This window comes from Diabrotica virgifera, chromosome 8 (assembly GCF_917563875.1).
Source record: "Diabrotica virgifera virgifera chromosome 8, PGI_DIABVI_V3a".
NCBI lineage: Eukaryota > Metazoa > Arthropoda > Insecta > Coleoptera > Chrysomelidae > Diabrotica > Diabrotica virgifera.
In genome coordinates this window covers 89,699,552-89,721,708 of record NC_065450.1, presented here as the reverse complement: position 1 = coordinate 89,721,708, position 22,157 = coordinate 89,699,552, and the positions used below count along the sequence as shown (strand labels likewise).

Here is a 22,157-nt window from a genome sequence, read left to right as displayed (position 1 = left end):
ATATATATATATATATATATATATATATACCTTTTTATCCTATATAAATCATATTAATCGATTTTAATTACTTGTCGAAATATATTAATTAACAACAACATTATTATATGACATATAATAATATTGATTATACAGTACATTGTAGTGTATAATCAATAATATGTGTATAATAGTGTATAATCAATATTTTAGGCTAAAAATGACAAATGAATGTACTGATTAGTATACTAATTATACAATTTGGATTTTTTAATAAAGTATAAAGGTGATATAATACATATTTTACTTAAAAACAACAAATATGTTTTTAGTTTGTAGATACTTTATATAATTTCTTAAATTTTTAAGTTTTTAATTTTATTTCTGTATTTCTTCTATTTTTATAATAGACCGGGATCGCGCGTACCAAAAAAAAAGTTGATTAATAGCAATCTGAAAATTCACGGTGTCTAGTCGGACAAACTTTGATGTATGGGAACACTGTATATTATATAAAAATATTTATAAAGTACATTATATATAACAAGAAAAGGTTAACGCGAGTTAATAGATATCGGCATGGCTCGCAACAATGAAAATACAAAATAATACTATACCATACTGATGACGACTAATAAGTCAGAAACACGTGTCTGTGGTTGCATTCCATCTTATGCATATTTTGTGTATATATATATATATATATATATATATATATATATATATATATATATATATATATATATGCTTTCTGTTGTTTTCCGGGTTTGACTACGCGTTGAATAATTTTGGTTTTGAGAAAAACCATTATTTTGACGACGTTTCGGCAAGATCTCACTTGCCATTGTCAAGTCAGGTAGTTCCGCTTCTCGCTGCTGCTTGAAGTAAACTGAATTCTTACTCACGATACCGTCACTTATGTAGTTGATCCTGATGCTGCTGCTTGCCCTGCGCGAACTGTGGCTCTTGTTATCGGTCCAGTGTAGATTGCAGTCGTCGGAGGGATGTTACGTGTGGATGTTGCGGCCTGATTTATTTTGGTCTTCTTCTTCAGTACCGTTTTCCATGTTGTAGGAAGCCGTTGCGCATCATCTCTTTGGTTTAAGCCGTTGGGGTTTCTTTCAATTTCTATCGATTCTCTGATTTCCCGTTTTCTTTTTACTTCGATGTTAGCTAACATCGTTGTTTCGTTCAGGTTTATTGTGTGTCCTGTATTTGCGACATGTTGAGCCAGGGATGACGTGGTTTCTCCCCTTTCGATAGCATTTCGGTGTTCTTCTCGTCTTACCTGGATTCTTCGGTTGGTCTGTCCAATGTACGACTTTCCACAATCCCCACACAGAATCTCGTATACACCTTGACTTTCTAACGATATTTTGGTTTTTGGTGTTGGTAAAATAGTTGAGATCTTTCTGTCCGTATTAAATATCGTTTCTATGTTGTGTTTTCTCAGCACTCTCCCTATTTTCTCTGTCTTACCCTTCACATATGGCAGAATGGTTTTGCCGATCGGCTTATCGTCTTCTGTAGGGTCCTTATCTCTTCTTCGAGCATTTTGAGCTTTTTCGATGTTGTATGTTGAGAAGCCGTTTTTTCTTAACGCTGTTTTCACGTTATGCATTTCTTCATTTTGATGTTCTTGGTCTGTCAGTCTTTCGGATCTTGTAATCAAGGTTTTGATGACTGAATGCAATTGTGCAGGATGGTGGTGTGAAGCAGCATTTAGATATCTGTCGGTATGTGTCGGTTTCCGATACACTGTATGGCCTATGTGTCCGTCTTGTTTCTTTATTATTAACACATCTAAGAATGGAATTTGATCGTTTTCTTCCAGTTCCATGGTAAACTGAATTTTATGGTGGATATTGTTGATGTGTTCTAAAAAAGCCTTTAGTTTTTCTTCTCCGTGGGTCCAGATGATAAAAGTGTCATCCACGTATCTAAGCCACAGTTTGGGTTTGTATTCAGCTGTTTCTATTGCCCGCTGTTTTATTTCCTTCATAAACAAGTTCGCTATTACTGGTGACAGTGGGGAACCCATCGGTGCTCTCTCAACTTGTTTATATCTTTGTTCCTTATAGATGAAATAAGTGTTGTTTAAACAGTGTTTGGTTAGGTTTAGTGTATCCGGTGATATTGGATACTTTTTGCTTATGATGTCCAGTGATTCATCTATAGGAACATTCGTGAAAAGTGAGACTACATCGAAGCTGACTAGCAAATGTCCCGGCTCAAGAGTCACACCTTTTATACGCTCGATGAAGTGACTCGCGTTCTTGAGCCGGTGATTTGGTTTGCGATTAATTATTTGATAAATAATTAATTTAAGAGGTGAACTCTTTAAAAATTTATTTATTGTGTATTATTTATGGAAGATAGAAGCCGAGAATACATCAAGATATATTCTGTGAGCCAAGTATTTTGTTGTTAAAGATGTTCAAAATTGTAAGCATTCCATAGTAACAATATATTATTAAAAAATCACTTTAACACTTTTCCTCTTTTCTCGATTGAGTATTAGTTTTTGTTGTATGTACATATAAATTATTACAATCATTGAATATATAGCTAGTGAAAAAAACTGAATTAATAATTTGCAATTATACAAAAAATAACAGTTATCCAAGAACATTCAAAAGCCATCTCTTTAAGCTAGTTATGACATTGTCAAGTAGAATGACATTCTAGTAATATGTACATATCCATACCAGTGTGAATTTTACTACACGTAATTTGCTATGTAAAGACAGAAAAGGTAGGGATAGCCGTAAAATATTTGCGAATTATGTACCCATAGCCTTAACAAATTTTTTTTATTAATATCTTTTGACAACGATTTCCAGAGAGGAAATCGAAACGTTAAGTATTTTAGGTAAAAATATGTAATTGTCATTACAACCTAACTGTGTCTATAAACATAACATTTAACTCAATGATAGATACTTAATTATTTTATTTTTTATTTTTCACAATTTATTTTAAATAAAAACACTTATATTATAGTAGGAAAAATGATAGATTGCCCATGGATGAACATATAAAACACGCTTTACTTGCCTGTCACCGTGCCAAAAAAAAAAAATTGGTCAGCGCAAGTAAATACATGTAATAATTATATAGAGTGTCCCAAAAGTAGTGGAACGGTCGAATATTTCGCGAACTAAACATCGGATCGAAAAACTGAAAAATACGTGTTCAATCATTTTCAAAAATCTATCTAATGACACCAAACGCCAATCCTCACTACACCCCCTGGAGGTGGGGTGGGGGTTAACTTTAAAATCTTAAATGGAAACCCCCAGTTTTTCTTTTGCAAATTTGGATTCGTTACATAAAAGTAGGTAACTTTTATTCAAGACGTTTTTTCGAACTGTGGATAGATGGCGCTATAATTGGGAAAAACGATTTATCCTGACACCATAGGTAAATTTTATAGAAACGGTCTAATATCTCACGAAATACACTTCCAAATGAGAAACCAAAAAACAGATTTTTAATCTTTTTTGAAAACCTATCGAATAACACCAAACATGACCCTCCAACCCACCCCCTGGATGTGGGGTGGGGTAACTTTAAAATCTTAAATAGTGCCCCCACTTTTTATTGCAGATTCGGATTCGTCATAAAAAATTAAGCAACATTTATTCGAAACATTTTTTAAAATGTCTGATAGATGGCGCTAATAAATCGAATTTTTCCAATTAGGGCGCCATCTATTAACAATTCTAAAAAATGTTTAGAATAAATATTACTTAATTTTTCATGACGGATCCGAATATGTTTAAAAAGATTTTAAAGTTACCCCCCACCCCACATTCAGGGGGTGGGTTGGAGGGTCATGTTTGGTATTATTCGATAGGTTTTCGAAAAGGATTAAAAATCTGTTTTTTAGTTTCTCATTTAAAAGTGTATTTCGTGAGATATGAGACCGTTTCTATAATTTACCTATGGTATCAGGATAAATCGTTTTTCCTAATTATAGCGCCATCTATCCACAGTTCGAAAAAACGACTTGAATAAAAGTTGCCTACTTTTACGTAATGGGGGTTTCCATTTGAGATTTTAAAGTTACCCCCCACCCCACCTCCAGGAGGTGTAGTGGGGGTTGGTGTTTGGTGTTATTGGATAGATTTTTGAAAATTATTGAACACGTATTTTTCAGTTTTTCGATCCGATGTTTAGTTCGCGAAATATTCGATCGTTCCACTACTTTTGGGACACCCTGTATAAACTGTTCTTATAATACTGGTACTGGTTCATTATAGCCCGGGAGGTAGTGTCAAATTTGACCGGAGCATTTTAGCATGGCTGTTTTCTTTTTAATTAGTTAGGTGTTCCAAAGCTAACACATTATGTGTCAGCTGGCCCAAAACCGGGGATTCTAGGCAAAAAAGGTAAAATATGAAACTTGATGGAGAAACGCTCCACTTATATGTCAAATATTTATTTCCGTGGCTTACATCTATTAATGGACTAGAATACTTGGCTCCTAGCTTTTACCCAGGCGACCCGGGTTCGATTCCTACCGTTGGACATTTTTTTTTGTTTTTAAAATTGACATTTTGATTTGAAAAATAATTATTTTTATAATACCACGTTTTTATTATTTATACGAGACAATATAAAAAAGTCTGTATGTCTTTTATAGAATCGTAAACTATGCATTTGATCATATTATGATTGACCTTAATAAGCAAATTTGTTATACATGAACCCCTGAATTGGTACGACCAATCTAAGTGAAAAGGGTAGGTGGCACGTGATAAGCTTCAGCAGGGGTTCATGTACAACAATTTTGCTTATCAAGGTCAATAATAATATGAACAAATGCATAGTTTACAAAGACTTTTTTATATTGTGTTGTATAAATAATAAAAACGTGGTATTATCAAAAAATAATTATTTTTCAAATCAAAATGTTAATTTTAAAACAAAAAATTTCTAACGCCAGGAATCGAACCTGAGTCGCCTGGGTGAAAGCCAGTAGCTAGGTAATCTAGGCCATTATACACGTAAGTCACAGAGATAAATATTTGACATATAAGTTAATTGTAGCGTTTTTCTATCAAGTTTCATATTTTACCTTTTCTTGCCTAAAATCCCCGGTTTGGGGCCAGCTGACACATCACTTAATAAGCTTTGGAACACCTAACCAAATAAAAAGAAAACAGTCAAATTTGACACTACCTCCCGGGCTGTTACTTTCTGAAACATAGAAAATATGTATTTAAGGGGATCGGTACAAAGTTTCGGCTCCAATGCTATTTAAATGGGATTCATTTTTTTCGAATCCTGAGAAAACTAATAAGTATTTTTGAAAAATTTAAACGCAGAACGAAAGATTACGTTCTTACCGAGGGCCGAAAGTTCCTGAAAACTTCTAGATTGTTTATTTTAATAAGTTACAGGGGTGAAAAACTAAGAGAAAATGTAGTGTGATTTTTAATTTCAAAAATCTAATTCAAAAGAAACTTTTTATTTATTCTAAGGGACTTTCCGCCCTCGATAATAATTTAGTCTTTCATTCTGGGTTTAAATTTTTTAAAAATATTTATTAGTTTTTACAGGATTCGAAAAAAATGGACACCATGTCCGTGGTGATATTTTCCAAATCGAACATTCGCTATCTTTGTCAGACAACGCACTGAGTGTGTGTTCACAAAGAGGGGATGGCATTAGATAAACTTTTTGCCACAGATATACAACGCACTGAGTCGAATAGAATATGGTGACAAGACAGTGACAGTTTTAAATATTTGACATGGCACCGGGAATTAGGCATAAGACGTGAACTTAATAAAATGTTATTTATTGTTTATTATTTTTGGAAGATCCAAGCAGAGAATACACCAGGATATATTCTGTGATCCAAGTATTTTCTTGTAAAAGATGTTAAAAATTTCAAGCGTTCCATAGTAACAATATATTATTACAAAATCACTTTATCACTTTTCCTCTTTTCTCGATTAAGTATTAGATTTTGTTGTACCGTATATAAATTATTACAATCACTTAATACATAGTTAGTGAAAAAATTATCATATCAATTAACTGAATTAATAATTTAAGCAATTATACAAGTAGGTTACAGTTATCCGAGAACATTCAAAAGCCATCTCTTTCAAGGGCGGATCCAGGACCGATTTTTGGGAGGGGCCATAAACTTTTTTTGTCGGGGATACCCGGGAGTCTGGGGGAAATTTTTTAAAAATCAGGGTTAAAATAGTGAGTTTTAAGTCACTTCTTTTCACATACTTTTGAGTGCCTTAAAAATATTTTGTTCACAAACATCAAGCACCTTTGTTACTTAATCTGGCAATAGAAGAATGTTTGTCTGTGTATCACCAATGTCCATGATAGGCGAAAACTGTTCAACTGCTTTCTTCAAAGGTTTTAATAGTTCCACTTCTTTTTCTCCTTAGGAATCAGCTAGGAGTGTGGAAATAATGCCCCGTAGCCACAAACAACTCAGTGAGGTGACATGTAGTCTTGACGTTAAATCGGTACAACATTGTCTAGAAGAGGTATGTAAATTGTACGTCTATAATATTTTTTTGGGCCACATGAATGACTGGCTCTCTTAGTCTGTCTACCCACAAATCTAGGTAACTTCACTTTAACGTCCAATTCGTCTGCCAATTCTTTATTTCGGTAAAGATCTTACTAACACTTTCTTCGCAGTTAGATCTTCTGTCTTTCAAAGTCAACATGGTATTGGAGACAGCCTTAGTCTCCAGGTTAGCATCAAGAGATTTGGTTTATAGAAGTCGGCTTAGTGGTAATATTCATTTACAGTGACATCATTGACTCTAGAAAGTTAGAAACTCAGATGTGCATAAAGATTAAGCAACGTTAATGCAAGTGTACCAGTCTTGGATCCTTCCATGTTCATGTTGAGATAGATGTTAGTGCTTCAGTTATATGTAAAATGCCAGATCTGAACTGGATTAAGCTTTCATGGCGCTCAACCCATCTTGTACGCATAAACTTGTTAAATTTTGTCAGAGTTTAAGTTTTAAAACTGCAGTCCTCTTGGTTGACATGTTAAAAAATTACTAACTTCATTGTTCCCGCCGTGTTTCTGATGGACGATACATTAATAGGAGTTGGAAGGCAATTGTTTAAAATATGATTCAGGCAAGTACATCTAACCATTGGCGGATCTAGATAATTGCCTTGGGAGGGAAATTTGTCTTAGAGGGAAAATTCCAATGAAACATCAACCAAAAGACATATAAAAAAAACCCAAACTACATAAAAAGTCACAAACAATAACTTATATACCTCGTCCAATTTACTTACCGTTGCACCTCATCCGCAACCAACCATAGCCTGTGACACGATACCAACACGAAATATCTAGGCGGTAGGTGTGTTTCCCTTTAGAATCATTTTGATTCTAAAAAAGAACACACCCACCGCCTAAATATTTCGTGTTGGTATCGTGTCACAGGCTATGGCGCGGATGACGTGCAACGGTAAGTAAATTGGACGAGGTATATGTATTAATTTCCCTTAATATTACTAACTAGCGTATTTATTGAATCGAATTGGTCTGTCTGTGGTTTGAGCTGCATGTCAGCTAATATATTTTTATGTGCAACAATTTTTTTTCTATAATTTTGGACATAGTTAGGGGGGGGGGGGGGAATTTTCCATTTTTCCCTCTTTTATTTCTGTTATTGCACCGACCGTTTCAGAGCTCATTACTCTACAACTGTCAGTAAAGATTTCTACCTATTTCTTCGGATCCAAGTGCAGTTCTTTCAACAAGTTTAATGCTTTTTTTCCCAATTCTTCTCCTATCAGTCCTTGTTCTTTCCCTCTTTCTTGATTTTCACTAATTATTTTTATGTTCTCGTAAGCGTCAATGAACTTGACAAAGTCTTCACGAATGTTGTTATTGTGTATTTATGTATCTCAAATTTAGGGAAAGCTGTTCCACATGGGATGTGTCAGTCCTTTCGTCAAATATGACAGAGTAATAATTTGCAGTTTGAACCTGGTTCATTGTGAACGTGGCAAACGAAATATGCCTTTGCTGCAACTAGAAACATTTGAACTGCAAATAGTAAATATTTAAATTTATATATTTTTTTTTATCTCTTTAAAGTTAACGATGATAATGTCATTGCCAAGTAATGTTTACATATCCATACCAGTGAGAATTTTACTACACGCAATTTGCCGTGTAAAGACAGAAAAAGTAGGGATAGCCGTAAAATATTGGCACCTGCACTCTTATTACACTAGGTAAACAGCAAAATTAACGCACCACATTAAAAAATTAACATTTTTGATGTCTCGAATTTCCTAAACCTGGTGTCCGATTTGAGTGATTTTTTTAATATGTTATATAGCTTTCTTTATTCTTCAAGAATATCTATGTAATAATATTGTTGCTAAACAGGTAAGCATCATTGTATACCGGGTGTAACAATGATAGCGTGTTTTTCCTCAAAGTTCGGAACACCCTGTGGAATATTCCAGCGTATATAAAATACATATATCAATCAGCAAAGGCTAACAATAGTGTTGATCCAGGATTCGCAAATCCTCCTGTCAGCTCAGATGATATTTTCATTATTACATATTCTAAGGCTAAATCGAATAGCAACAGTGATAATGACTTCGGAGTTAGGCTGGCAAGATGTTATATTTTCTCGACTCTACTTTACGGGATAGAAGCATGGACACTTAACGCGTCGACTACTAAAAAGTTGGAAGCATTTGAACTGTGGGTGCATAGAAGAATCCTGAAGATATCATGGACGTGTAACAAACAACGAAGTCATGAGAAGAGTCAACAAAAGAATGGAAATATTGGAAACCATCAAGACACGAAAGCTGCAATACCTAATGTAATTTATGGCATGTTATGCATAATGAGAGATACAACATAATACTTCAATTGATTATACATGGGAAAATCCAGGGCAAGATAGGTGTAGGAAGGAGAAGAATGTCTTGGTTGCGTAACTTGAAGAAATGGTAAGGATGCACATCAACCGAACTATTCAGAGTAGCAGCATCTAAGATCAGAATAGCCGTGATGATTGCCAACTTCCGTCGAAGATGGCACGTAAAGAAGAAGAAGTCATATTGGGTCTCCTTGTCTAAGTCCTGATGTTACACTTTAGTCTTTATATTTGTTGTCAGTAATTTAAGACATTTGGGAACACAAAAATTAAAAGTAATTCAGGTACATTTATTGAAAGCCCTAAATAATCCTTCAAAGAGCCACATGCAGCTCGCGGGCCATAGTTTGGCCACCCCTGAATATCAAATTGTATCTATATTATACGAGGTATGTCAAAAAATATGAATTTCGCTCAAGAGTGTAACCTACCTTTATTTTTCACAATATTCTCACAACTTTTCATAATATTTATTCTAATACCTAACGATGATAAAATTATAAATGAACAGTGTATTTTGTGTTATATAATTGATCTTGAAATAATTTTATCTACTATACATTTTAATAAATTTCTGAACGATCTAGGTTTTACGTAACTAGCAATTTTCCATATTATGAACTGGAATAGGTAAATAAACAAAGTCTTCGTTACGATAAAACTCGCATTTTTAGCTTGTGTAGTTTATATTTTGTTTTTAAATAATTACAGTTTATCTTCACGTCGACGGCAAAAGAGACACAATTTGTATTGGGCAAGGTTGAATTGTGTGATCGTGATGCGATAGGACAAATTACAGTAGTCCATTCCAATAGACATCCACTGGTTACGGTTTTTTTAGTTTACGGGTCTAATTGGGCAACTTTTATTGGGAATTCCACAAAATAAAAACATAAATTTTGATATAGTGTCAATTAATTAAACCTCAAATGTATTTATTCTAATACCTAACGATGATAAAATTATAAATGAACAGTGTATTTTGTGATATAATTGATCTTGAAATAATTTTATCTACTGTACATTTTAATAAATTTCTGAACGATCTAGGTTTTACGTACCTAGCAATTTTCCATATTATGAACTGAAATAGGTAAATAAACAAAGTCTTCGTTACGATAAAACTCGCATTTTTAGCTTGTGTAGTTTATATTTTGTTTTTAAATAATTACAGTTTATCTTCACGTCGACGGCAAAAGAGACACAGTTTGTATTGGGCAAGGTTGAATTGTGTGATCGTGATGCGATAGGACAAATTACAGTAGTCCATTCCAATAGACATCCACTGGTTACGGCTTTTTTAGTTTACGGGTCTAATTGGGCAACTTTTATTGGGAATTCCTGAAAATAAAAACATAAATTTTGATATAGTGTCAATTAATTAAACCTCAAATGTATTTATTCTAATACCTAACGATGATAAAATTATAAATGAACAGTGTATTTTGTGGTATATAATTGATCTTGAAATAATTTTATCTACTATACATTTTAATAAATTTCTGAACGATCTAGGTTTTACGTACCTAGTATTTTTGGATTTCATCAGTTTATAAATAATTACCAAAATTTTCGATGATTCATAATTAAGCAATCAAGAAAGGATACCTCTCGTGGGCAAGGTCAACATTCAAGATTCAAGTTTAGCTTTAATAATGTTAGGTTATTAAACACGTTATTTGTTTACCACTCGTTGTTAAGTGCACAATTTATACGTTTGGCTAGTTTTTATTTTTCATTCAGTGTCAGTTCATGAGTCGTGTGTTAAATTACAGTTGAACTTAATCATTAATTATTGTACATACACCATAGATAAACTCGTTCAGTATCACGCATAATTCAAATAATACGACAATAATCACAATGGAGATGGAAACTGAACAAGTGGAATCTGAGTTAATAAATGGTGGGAAGAACGGTTGTTGGACCAAATTTTCAGAAAAACGACTGGCACAAGTAGAAAAAACTATTTTGAATGGTAAGTACAAGTACTTATCCAATTTAAAGTAGCATTATATAATTTTCATAACATTCTGTAATACTGCGTTTTAAATTTTGGCACGTGCTTATTAGAATTGCAGTGGTATTACTTATAATGAAAAAGTGAAACAAAGAGAAAAAAGGCATTAATGCTTATGCAAAATCTGTAAAACAGCATATAAATACTCTTATAAAAATAAAAATTCTTCTCTCCCTAACTTCAAAGATATTTTCTTCTTGATTTCCTTGATCGGCTTCAGCTTCTGGCTTCTTTTTCTGCGTCCTTGATAGTGCAGTCTACAGTCAATGAGGATGAGAATAATTTGGCTCCGAATTCCATATCTTACTGCATCAATTTACTTGATATTTTCACTCTTAGCTCAAGAAACAAAGTCTACCCTATATTTCATGCCGCTTTTATCTAGAGGGTTGTTCCCACCCCCACCCCTTCTCGGAGTAGAAATTTTTTTGTCAAAATAACCACGGTAGTGGCTACAGAACCTAATTCTAAGCCATAACTGTTCTATAATTTTTTTTTGAAAACTCAATTAGGTACGCCAGCCAACGAGACCAAAAACAAGATATTACCTCCGAATTCTATCCATACTGCATGGATTTTAATGCAATTTTGGGAATAGCATCTACTTATTTCCTAATTCAAAGTCTACCCTATGTCGATCTTCGCTTTTACATTGGGGGTGGTTCCCAAACCTTCTCGCGGCGCGAGTGGAAAATTTTTTGGACGCAATTGCGTGGCTATTTCGACCAAAAAATTTTGTGGGTATAGAGTAGAGCACCTAATTATAAGCAAAAACTGTTCTATACCTAACTTTTTTTGAAAACTCAATACTTTTTTAGTTATTCGTGGTTGAAAATTTGCCATTTTCATTGAAAAAGTCACCTTTTCGGACGGTTTTTTTGCGAATGCCTTAAAAATATGCATCTGACGAAACTAGATAAAACATTCTTGTATGATATAATTCTTCAATTTGGAAGAGTGATATCATCGTTTAAGGGGGGAATATTCTCAAATTTAAATGTACACGGCGGCCTTCGGAAACTACCTGTTTAATTTGCGATTTCTCATAAGAAATCACAGAATGTATAATTACTAATTTATTTGTGCTTCTCTATTATAGTCAGAATTGGTGTGCTATGGCCATAAAAACCCTGAATTTAGTCGACACATCGATTATTACCACCGTCATAAAAATATCAAAAAACATGTTTTTTTTTCAATAGTAAAAATTAGTAAAAACTGAGGCAATAAATCACGAATCCATAGATAAAAGGGTTAGGTTACAAAAAAACCAGTTATTTTTACCTGGTTCCAATAAAGCAAGAATCACATTATCATGCCCGCACCGTTCCAGCACGTAGCGTAGTCTCCGAAAAACCTGATTTTACAAAGAGTTGTCTGATACTATACGCTCCGGACAGTATGAATTGTTCATATTTAAAACCATTAAAATCAATATTTTTCGGAAACGAAACGCTACGTGCTGGAACGGTGCGGGCATGATAATATGATTCTTGCTTAAGAGTAGCAAGACAGGTAGGTTACAAAAAAAAACAGTTATTTTTACCTGCTTCCAATAAAGCAAGAATCCCATTATCATACCCGCACCGTTCCAGCACGTAGCGTAGTCTCCGAAAAACCTGATTTTACAAAGAGTTGTCTGATACTATACTCTCCGGACAGTATGAATTGTTCATATTTAAAACCATTAAAATCAATATTTTTCGGAAACGAAACGCTAGGTGCTGGAACGGTGCGGGCATGATAATATGATTCTTGCTTAAGAGTAAAAAGACAGGTAGGTTACAAAAAAACCAGTTATTTTTACCTGCTTCTAATAAAGCAAGAATCACATTATCATGCCCGCACCGTTCCAGCACGTAGCGTAGTCTCCGAAAAACCTGATTTTACAAAGAGTTGTCTGATACTATACGCTTCGGACAGTATGAATTGTTCATATTTAATACCATTAAAATCAATATTTTCGGAAACGAAACGCTACGTGCTGGAACGGTGCAGGCATGATAATATGATTCTTGCTTAAGAGTAGCAAGACACGTTCATTTACATAGGCGGTTCTGTGTGAGTTGAATTTTCTGATTATTTATAGTGAATTTTTAATTAGCATGCGGCCCGCGGGCCACATGTTGCCGACCCCTGCACTAGACGAAGGACCAACAGATAAAAATTGATTGCCGGTACTTCAATATGCAGAAGTACCCAAGTACCGACAATCAATTTTTATCTATTTGTCCTTCGTCTAGTATGTTTAGTATATGTTATATTTATGTTAAGTTAAGTTCCCAGCATAATTCAGACAAATGTTACAATATATTAATTTATTTACATGTTTAACTTACTGACGTTTCGATCTCTACTCCAGAGACTGCTTTCAAAGTTAAAAAAATAGAAAATGAATAACATAAGAATATATAATTATATAATAAACAAATAAAATAAACATAACTATCATTTATACAGAGAGAGTCTGTAAAGTGGAATAAATTCAATATCTCAAATACTAATTGTTTTTTTGGAAAATGCTCAGACCCGTCGATTAGTATTTCAAATTGTCCTTTTTGACATTCAATAAAAATGTATACAGGGTGTCCCAATTTAGAGATATGACGTCATCGTCGATTTTCTTAAATGGCAACACTGTCATTTTGATAGCTAATTTGATAGGGTTTGTAAAGTTATACATAACTGCAAAATATCAATTTTTTATTCTCTACCATTTACAAGATAAGAGAAAATAACAAAGTTATATCTGTAATTTGGAATATATTCAATAATTAAAATACTAACTGTTTTTTTGAAAAATGCTCAGACCCGTCGATTAGTATCTCAAATTGTCATTTTTGACATATAATAATGTATACAGGGTGTCCCAATTTAGAGATATGACGTCATCGTTGATTTTCTTAAATGGCAACACTATCATTTTGATAGCTATTTTGATAGCGTGTGTAAAGTTATACACATCTGAAAAATTTCAAATTTTTATTCCCTACCATTTACAAGATAATAAAAAATGACAAAGTTATGAAGAACAAAAAGTAATCAAATAATAATTGAATTTATTTATTTCAATTAAGAAAATGCTCATAACGTTGCCCATTGACAATTTGACAATAATTGAGGGCAACATTATGAGTTTTTGCTTAATTTATTGAAATAATTAAATTCAATTATTAGTTGATTACTTCTTTTTCATAACTTTGTTATTTTTTATTATCATCTAAATGGTAGAGAATACAAATTTGAAATTTTGCAGTTGTGTATAACTTTACACACCCTATCAAAATAGCTATCAAAATGACAGTGTTGCCATTTAAGAACAACAACGATGACGTCATATCTCTAAATTGGGACACCCTGTATACATTATTATTATATGTCAAAAAGGACAATTTGATATACTAATCGACGGGTCTGAGAATTTTTCAAAAAAACAGTTAGTATTTTAATTATTGAATATATTCCAAATTACAGATATAACTTTGTTATTTTCTATTATCTTGTAAATAGTAGAGAATAAAAATTTGATATTTTGCAGTTATGTATAACTTTACAAACCCTATCAAATTAGCTATCAAAATGACAGTGTTGCCATTTAAGAAAATCGACGATGACGTCATATCTCTAAATTGAGACACCCTGTATACATTATTATTGAATGTCAAAAAGGACAATTTGAAATACTAATCGACGGGTCTGAGCATTTTCCAAAAAAACAATTAGTATTTGAGATATTGAATTTATTCCACTTTACAGACTCTCTCTGTATAATGAAATTAGTCTATCCACCATCACAGAAAAAACCCAGTACATTCTGCTCTATCACATTCTGCTCTATCACAGATACATAAAAAGAAAAGAATAACACCAGCTTTCAGAACTAATAACAACTTAGGCAAATTCACCATACGAACCATAAGAGCAATAGTCTGGGCAGATTATCAGAGAATAGGTCATTTTTGGGAAAAGTTATTTACCAGTAATTTTATTGCTGGAATCGAATCTTATGATTGTATACATTAATAATATAGGTATGCAAAGTCCGCAGATAGTGTGCTACTTTTTTTATAAACAAAATGGCGCCCGAAAATCGTGTTTTTTTCAATTTTTGCTCTATAACTCCAAAGATTTTAACTTTACGCCAAAAACGCCCAAATAAAAATTCACCGCAATTAAATTTTGCATAGAGACGTGTTTTTCCCGATTTACTTCGGCGAAAATTTTCCCTGGAAAATGCGGGTTTTTCCAACAAAATCTTTAATTTTCAACTAAAATTTTAGATAAGTAATTGTTTATCAATAGTTTTGGTAATATAAAAGCTCTTTTCATATAGATTGTAATTCCAGAAGCCTATGAAAATTGAGTGAACAGTTTAGCAACAATTGAATTGTTAATTAAAAATTTACGGTCACTATAATAACCACAATAATTATGATATATATGAATAACTCTGATTTTTGTATAAAAACACACTGTACCTATCTAATTTACTTTACAGAATTGAAATTGGACCATTTAAGCGGCCTCAGGAATATTTTAAAATTATAAACAATTTTTTGACTTTTAAACAAATAGAATATCTCCAGAAATATTAAATTAAATTTAATCATGAAAACGGTATTAGATAAAAGGCGGCAGAACTCTTCTATTAAAATAAAAAACGTTTAATTGTGATCAGTAGTTCCTGAGATACAACCGGTCAAAGTTGACCGGCATTTACGGCAAAGATATAAACAATAGCATCAGAATTTTGGAACCATCACCTTTTTCTTTCGGTCCTCTTTCTCCACATGAATTTTCATACCTTTAAAATACCCGTAACATATATTATAATAAAAACTATCGCTATTACGAGTGAAAATTGCCAAAAATAGCAAAATTCCAATCAAAAACTAGGATGGAAAAAAAGTAATCTCAAAGTTCAAAATCGTTGTACGTTAAAAAAAAATGCATTTTCTCGGCTTCCCACGGAGCAATTTTCTTCATTCTTTTTTTGTTCCCAAGTAACTCGAGTAGAGCCATCGAACTAACGCATTATTAAATGCCAATCTTGCTTTTGTTTTGTTATAATAAATTAATTTATTTATTATAACAAAAATTTTTAATTTGTTTAAATAAAGATTGTTTAAATAATTATGCAGCTTTCAAATGATCATATTTGTATTTTTATTGTTAAAAGGTACAACAAGAACGAATATGTAGTTTTCTTTTCTTATAAATAAATTACCCTATTATAACAAAACAAAAGCAAGCTTGACTCTGCTTGACATTTAATAGGGTTAGATGGCTCTACTCGAGTTACTTGGGAACAAAAAAAGAATGAAAAAAATTGCTCCATGGGAAGCCCAGAAAATGCATTTTTTTAACGTATACCGATTTTGAACTTTGGGATTACATTTTCTCCAACCTAATTTTTGATTGTAATTTTGCTATTTTTGGCAATTTTCACTCGTAATATCGATAGTTTTTATTATAATAATATATGTTATGAATATTTTAAAGATATGAAAATTGGTATGGAGAAAGAGGACAAAAATTAAAAGGTTATGGTTTGAAAATTATGATCCTGTTGTTTATATCTTTGCCGTAAATGCCGGTTAACTTTGACCGGTTGTATCTCAGGAACCACTCACCACAATTAAACGTTTTTTCTTTGAAAAGAAGCTTCCTGCAGCTTTTTTTTTAATACCGTTTTTATGATTTAATCTAATGCAATATTTCCCGAGATATTTTATTTGATTATAAGCCAAAAAATTGTTTATAATTTTAAAATATTCCTGAGGCCGCCTAAATAGTCCAGTTTCAATTCTGTAAAGTAAATTAGATAGGTACAGTATCTTTTTATACAAAAATCATAGTTATTCTTATATATCATAATTATTGTGGTTATTACAGCGACCGTAAATTTTTAATTAACAATTCAATTGTTGCTAAACTGTCCATTCAATTTCCATCGGCTTCTGGAATTATAATCTATACGAAAATAACTTTTATACTACCAAGCTATTTAATTATTTATAAACAATTACTTATCTCAAAATTTTAGTTGAAAATTAAAGATTTTGTTGGAAAAACCCGCATTTTCCGGAGAAAATTTTCGTCGAAGTAAATCGTCAAAAACACGTCTCTATGCAGAATTTAATTGCGGTGAATTTTTATTTGGGCGTTTTTGGTGTAAAGTTAAAATCTTTGGAGTTATAGAGCAAAAATTTAAAATAACACGATTTTCGGGCGCCATTTTGTTTATAAAAAAGTAGCACAGTATCTGCGGACTTTGCATACCTATATTATTAATGTATACAATCATAAGATTCGATTCCAGCAATAAAATTGCTGGTAAATAACTTTTCCTTGTGTTTTGCTCATTAGACCAGAGTAAAAAAGAGAAAGCAATTACAGAGTGGTGTTTACAAACTGGCATGTGGTGACTGTCCAAAAACTTACATCGGTCAAACTGACAGAACCTTTGACAAACGCAGAGCAGAACACAAAAGGGCTTTCAACAATAGAAAAACAGACACTTCTACATACGCACTTCACCTTCTAGATGTTAATCATTCATTTAATGAACAGTTTCAAATTCTTCATACTCAAAATAAAGGTCTGATAAGCTATCTAGATATATTAGAATCTATGGAAATTAATAAAATGAAAAATACAGATATAATTCTGAATGACCAACTTGAGACAAATAGCTCCCCACTCCTCAACTTATTCAGTTAGACTTTAAAATGCAAACACATCGTAAAATAAATAACTTGAGAAAGGCACTCTGCTGAAACAGCTGTAGTTACATATAGGTCTAGATCCCGCGTATGAAAAAAAAGTTGATTAATAGCAAGCTGAAAATTTGTTAATAGCTTAAGGGTGTCTAGTCGGATAAACTTTGACATATGGGAACACTGGAACAGGGGCAGTTTTGATTGTGGAACAGGTTAAAAATTTGGAACGGTCACACCACGAAAACGTCACATTTATTTTGTCCGACAGAACAGACTTAAACTGTCCGAACAGAGATTAAACTATCATGCAAAAATCAGACTGCTATTTATCACCTGTCATAATTTCTGTCATTTGACATATTCTACATGTTCCACTCATTAAAACGCCCATTTGGTGATAAATAGAAGTCTGATTTTTGCATGAGAGTTTAATCTCTGTTCGAAGAGTTTAAGTCTGTTCTGTCGGACAAAATACATGTGCCGTTTTCGTGGTGTGACCGTTCCAAATTTTTAACCTGTTCCACAATTAAAACTGTCCCTGTTCCAGTGTTCCCATATATCAAAGTTTGTCCGACTAGACACCCTTAAGCTATTAACAAATTTTCAGCTTGCTATTAATCAACTTTTTTTTCATACGCGGGATCCAGACCTAATAGTTTAAAAATAAATTTTGTGGAAGTAACGAAAACAAAAGTTGTCAGTGTTTTATTGTTAGATATCATTTATATCTTTGAAAACGGTCTTTGGATATATAGAGATCGAAACGCCAGTAAAAACCTGTAAATAAAAATATATTGTGACCAATTATTTTAACAAATAATATTTAAAAAATATAATATAATTAACGTTGAAATAAAATGATATCACTTTCTTAATATTCGTAACTAAAGCATCATCATCATCATCAGTAGCTCGACAACCCTTTTTGGGTCCTGGCTTGTTCTAGGATTATCTGCCATTCTGTTCTGTTCCTTGCTTTGTTCTTCCAGTGGGTAATCTCAAGTGTTTTCAGATCTTGTTCCACTTGTTCCATGTATCTAAGTTTGGGTCTTCCCTTTGACCTTCTCCCTACTGGTGTTTGCTTCATTATATGTTTCGGTGTTTCGATCTCCAACATTCGTTCAACATGGCCCATCCAGCGCAGACGTCCGATCTTTATGGATGTTATGACGTCGGGTTCGTTGTATGCTGCGTATAGTTCAAAATTATATCTTCTGCGCCATACGTCATTTTCTTTCACCCCCTTATATATGTGATTAATTATTTATATGGGAAATAAGCCACAATTAAAATGAAAAAATAATTTTATTAACGTTTCGACGCCCAAATCGGGTGCCGTTGTCAATCAGTAATATTCAGTAATATTTTGTATTTTGACAACGGCACCCGATTTGGGCGTCGAAACGTTAATAAAATTATTTTTTCATTTTTATTGTGGCTTATTTCCCATATAAATAATTAATCATAAAAAATGCCACAAGGAAATAGCTTCAGAACCTTATACAGGGTGTTTGGTAAAGAATGGGCCATAGCTTAACCTCAGGCTCCTGAGGTTAAAATATGCCGATTTAAGCTAACTTACCTTAGTACAAAGTTTATAATAACCGAGATACAGGGTGTCAAAGTTAAACTTTTTTTTTTTATTGATTATTGAATATTTCCTGACAGGTATGAGATATCAACATGAAATTTGGTATGTGGGGGTTTTTTTTGGTCGATAAAACTAAATTCCCTACCAAAAATGATGTATTTCCCAGAGGGCGCCAAAATTTTTTTTATCCCTCACTCTGTATAATTTTGACATTAATATTTTTATTCTCCTATTAGTTTTACTTAAAAAAGGTATACTTTTTTCATCTCCCTAAACTCAACCGTTTTCGAGATAAACGCATTTTAAATCTGCGATACACCATCATTTTTAGCATAATATCATTGTAGTTACACCCGAAAAATAACTTAAAACCATAATAATTGTGCCAGTTCTCAAATTTATGTCATTGCATCGCAAATTCCATTTGAAGAAATTTGCGATACTTTTTGGATAATTTTATGGTTTTAACTACAATGATATTATGCTAAAAATGATGGTGTATCACAGATTTAAAATGCGTTTATCTCGAAAACGGTTGAGTTTAGGGAGATGAAATAGGTATACCTTTTTTAAGTAAAACTAATAGGAGAATAAAAATTTTAATGTCAAAATTATACAGAGTGAGGGATAAAAAAAATTGAACGTAATAAATGTGCTGAAAGGCGTATGTGGTGCCCTCTGGGCAATACATAATTTTTAATAGGGAATTTAGTTTTCTCGGTCCAAAAACCCCCACATACCAAATTTCATGTTGATATCTCATACCTGTCAGGAAATATTCAATAATCAATAAAAAAAAGTTTAATGGAAAAATACTTTTCCTCTCTAGGGAAGAAAAGTACAACTTTGCTCCCTACAATCAGGTCCGGAAAAGTATACTTCCGGTAGAGGTAGGTGGAAAAAATCTTTTTTCACCTACCATTATCTATTTTTGTAATATAGCTACATAGATTTATGAGGAAACGAATCTCTTTGATTTTTCATAAGCTACAAAAATGTTTTATATAGTTTTTTTCGTTAGATGCATAATTTTTAAGGTATTCGCAAAAAACTAAAGCAACTTCTAAGCCAAAACTGTTCCATAATTTTTTATTGAAAACTCAATACTTTTTTAGTTATTCGTGGTTGAAAATTTGCCATTTTCATTGAAAAATGACACTTTTTCGTACGGTAAGCATTTAGAAATTCTTTCTAAATTCATATTATTTGACACACCTCGTATAAAATTAACAAACTTGGATAACTGATGGTTGCATCTTGAGGTTTAGACCATGCACAGATTTTTATGAAAAATAACTTTTTTTCCTAAAATTATTAATAAAAGAGTTATTATCTGTCTAATAAATTAAAATGATGTTCCGAATCGGTAATTGAGGAAAGATGTTCCGAATCGGTAATTGAGGAAAATTTCAGAAAATTTTTTTTTTCAAGTAGAAGGCTGTTATTGCATATTTGAATATGGTTTTTAATTACAAATAACTTTTCATAATAAAATTTTTTGATATTTTGAAATATAAAGGTAGTTTGCTCTTGAGCGAAATTCATATTTTTTGACATACCTCGTATACTGTTGACAAAATTTGATATCTGATGATTGTATCTTAGGTTTTAGACTATGCAGAGCACTTTATAAAGAATGACTTTTTTTTTCGTAAAATTGATATTACAAAAGTTTCCCATATGGTTCCAAGTTACGCAGACACCCTGTATAAAGTTTGCTATTAAATAAACTTAAAAACAACCTGCTAGTTTTCACAATCATAAACTTGTCAGGATAACACGTTCCATAATTAAATCTTACCCTGTTCCAGTGCTCCCATACATCAAAGTTTGTGCGACTAGACACCGTTAAGCTAGTAACAAATTTTCAGCTTGCTATTAATCAACTTTTTTGCAGGATCCAGGCCTATAACTCGAAAAGTATTAACTTCTAGGAAAAATGACGAGACCTTTTTTGTTTAGAATTACCCAAACAACCTAAAAAATATTTTCCGGAGCAAAATAGGCGCTTGTTGAAATAGATCGCGCCGCACCGGCATAAAAATCACATGGACGCGCATAATTAACAATAATTATGTATTAAAAACAATGGAAATTTTTTCACACGGGAGCGGCCTCACAAGATGAACTATTTATCCAGGCTGTATCGTCGCCCCCGTTTTTACCCGTTAGGTGAATTATTCCAATTAGAATTTTTTTGCAAAAACTTACTCAAAAACAGGTTCTTATAACAAATCCACAGGCAGCCAGCCGGTACCGTGGTCGAAAAATTTTTTAAACAATTTTCTTAAACAATTTCGCAATAGTTATTTATGAAACAGTTCGTGAAGTATGCTTTTTGCGAACGCACGCGATGTTTAGAGCACGAGCATACATCGCGTAAGTTCGCAAAAAGTACTTCACGCACAGTTTCATACAATATTTTATCTACGATAAACAAATAAAAAAACTGTAACTCTTCGTCACTGGAATTCATTTCTATTCTACAATTTTTAGAACATTGACATTTAAAAATTCTAACTTCTTTCAAACCACAAAACTGTCAAAACTTTTGTCATAATTTATTGCTGACAATGTCATCACCATGACAATGCAAAAGTTAAGGATATTTGATTATATGAAAGTGTGTCAAAAACAGTGCGAAAAAGTAAATCACATTTAAAATACATTGTTAGATATGTACTACACGCACACTTTAAATCCTTCACGCACTGCTATCTATAATGACAGTTTTCACAAACTAAAAACTTATACATATTATGAGATAGAGTAGATAAAAATATTTTTTTCACTTCGAACAATTTTTTTTACATCATAATATGGGCCATTCTGAGCAAAAAACATCTGTTGTGATTTGTCTCTAAAATTAACTGTTGTCGAGGTATACATAACATAATATATGAGGTATATATAACATTTGAAAAATG

At 32.5% G+C, this 22,157-nt stretch overlaps 1 protein-coding gene and 1 long non-coding RNA gene across 4 annotated transcripts in view; one reads left to right on the top strand and one right to left on the bottom strand.

The window, feature by feature from the left end:
- LOC126890800 ((Lyso)-N-acylphosphatidylethanolamine lipase-like) overlaps window positions 1-22,157 on the top strand; it is a 169,438-nt gene that overhangs the window by 4,561 nt on the left and 142,720 nt on the right. The window contains exon 1 of one of the 3 annotated variants that reach the window (XM_050659989.1): window positions 10,290-10,875. The exons of the other annotated variants lie outside the window; for them this stretch is intronic. Coding sequence (XP_050515946.1) covers window positions 10,761-10,875 — 115 coding nt within the window. The 5' untranslated portion in view covers window positions 10,290-10,760. Of the gene's footprint in view, window positions 1-10,289; window positions 10,876-22,157 lie in introns of those variants that run through there. 3 annotated transcript variants of the gene reach the window in all.
- On the bottom strand, window positions 10,028-10,675 carry LOC126890806 (uncharacterized). The gene is made up of 2 exons (XR_007700470.1): window positions 10,424-10,675; window positions 10,028-10,238 (listed from the first exon to the last, which is right to left on the bottom strand). It is a non-coding gene; the product is annotated as an uncharacterized LOC126890806 (long non-coding RNA).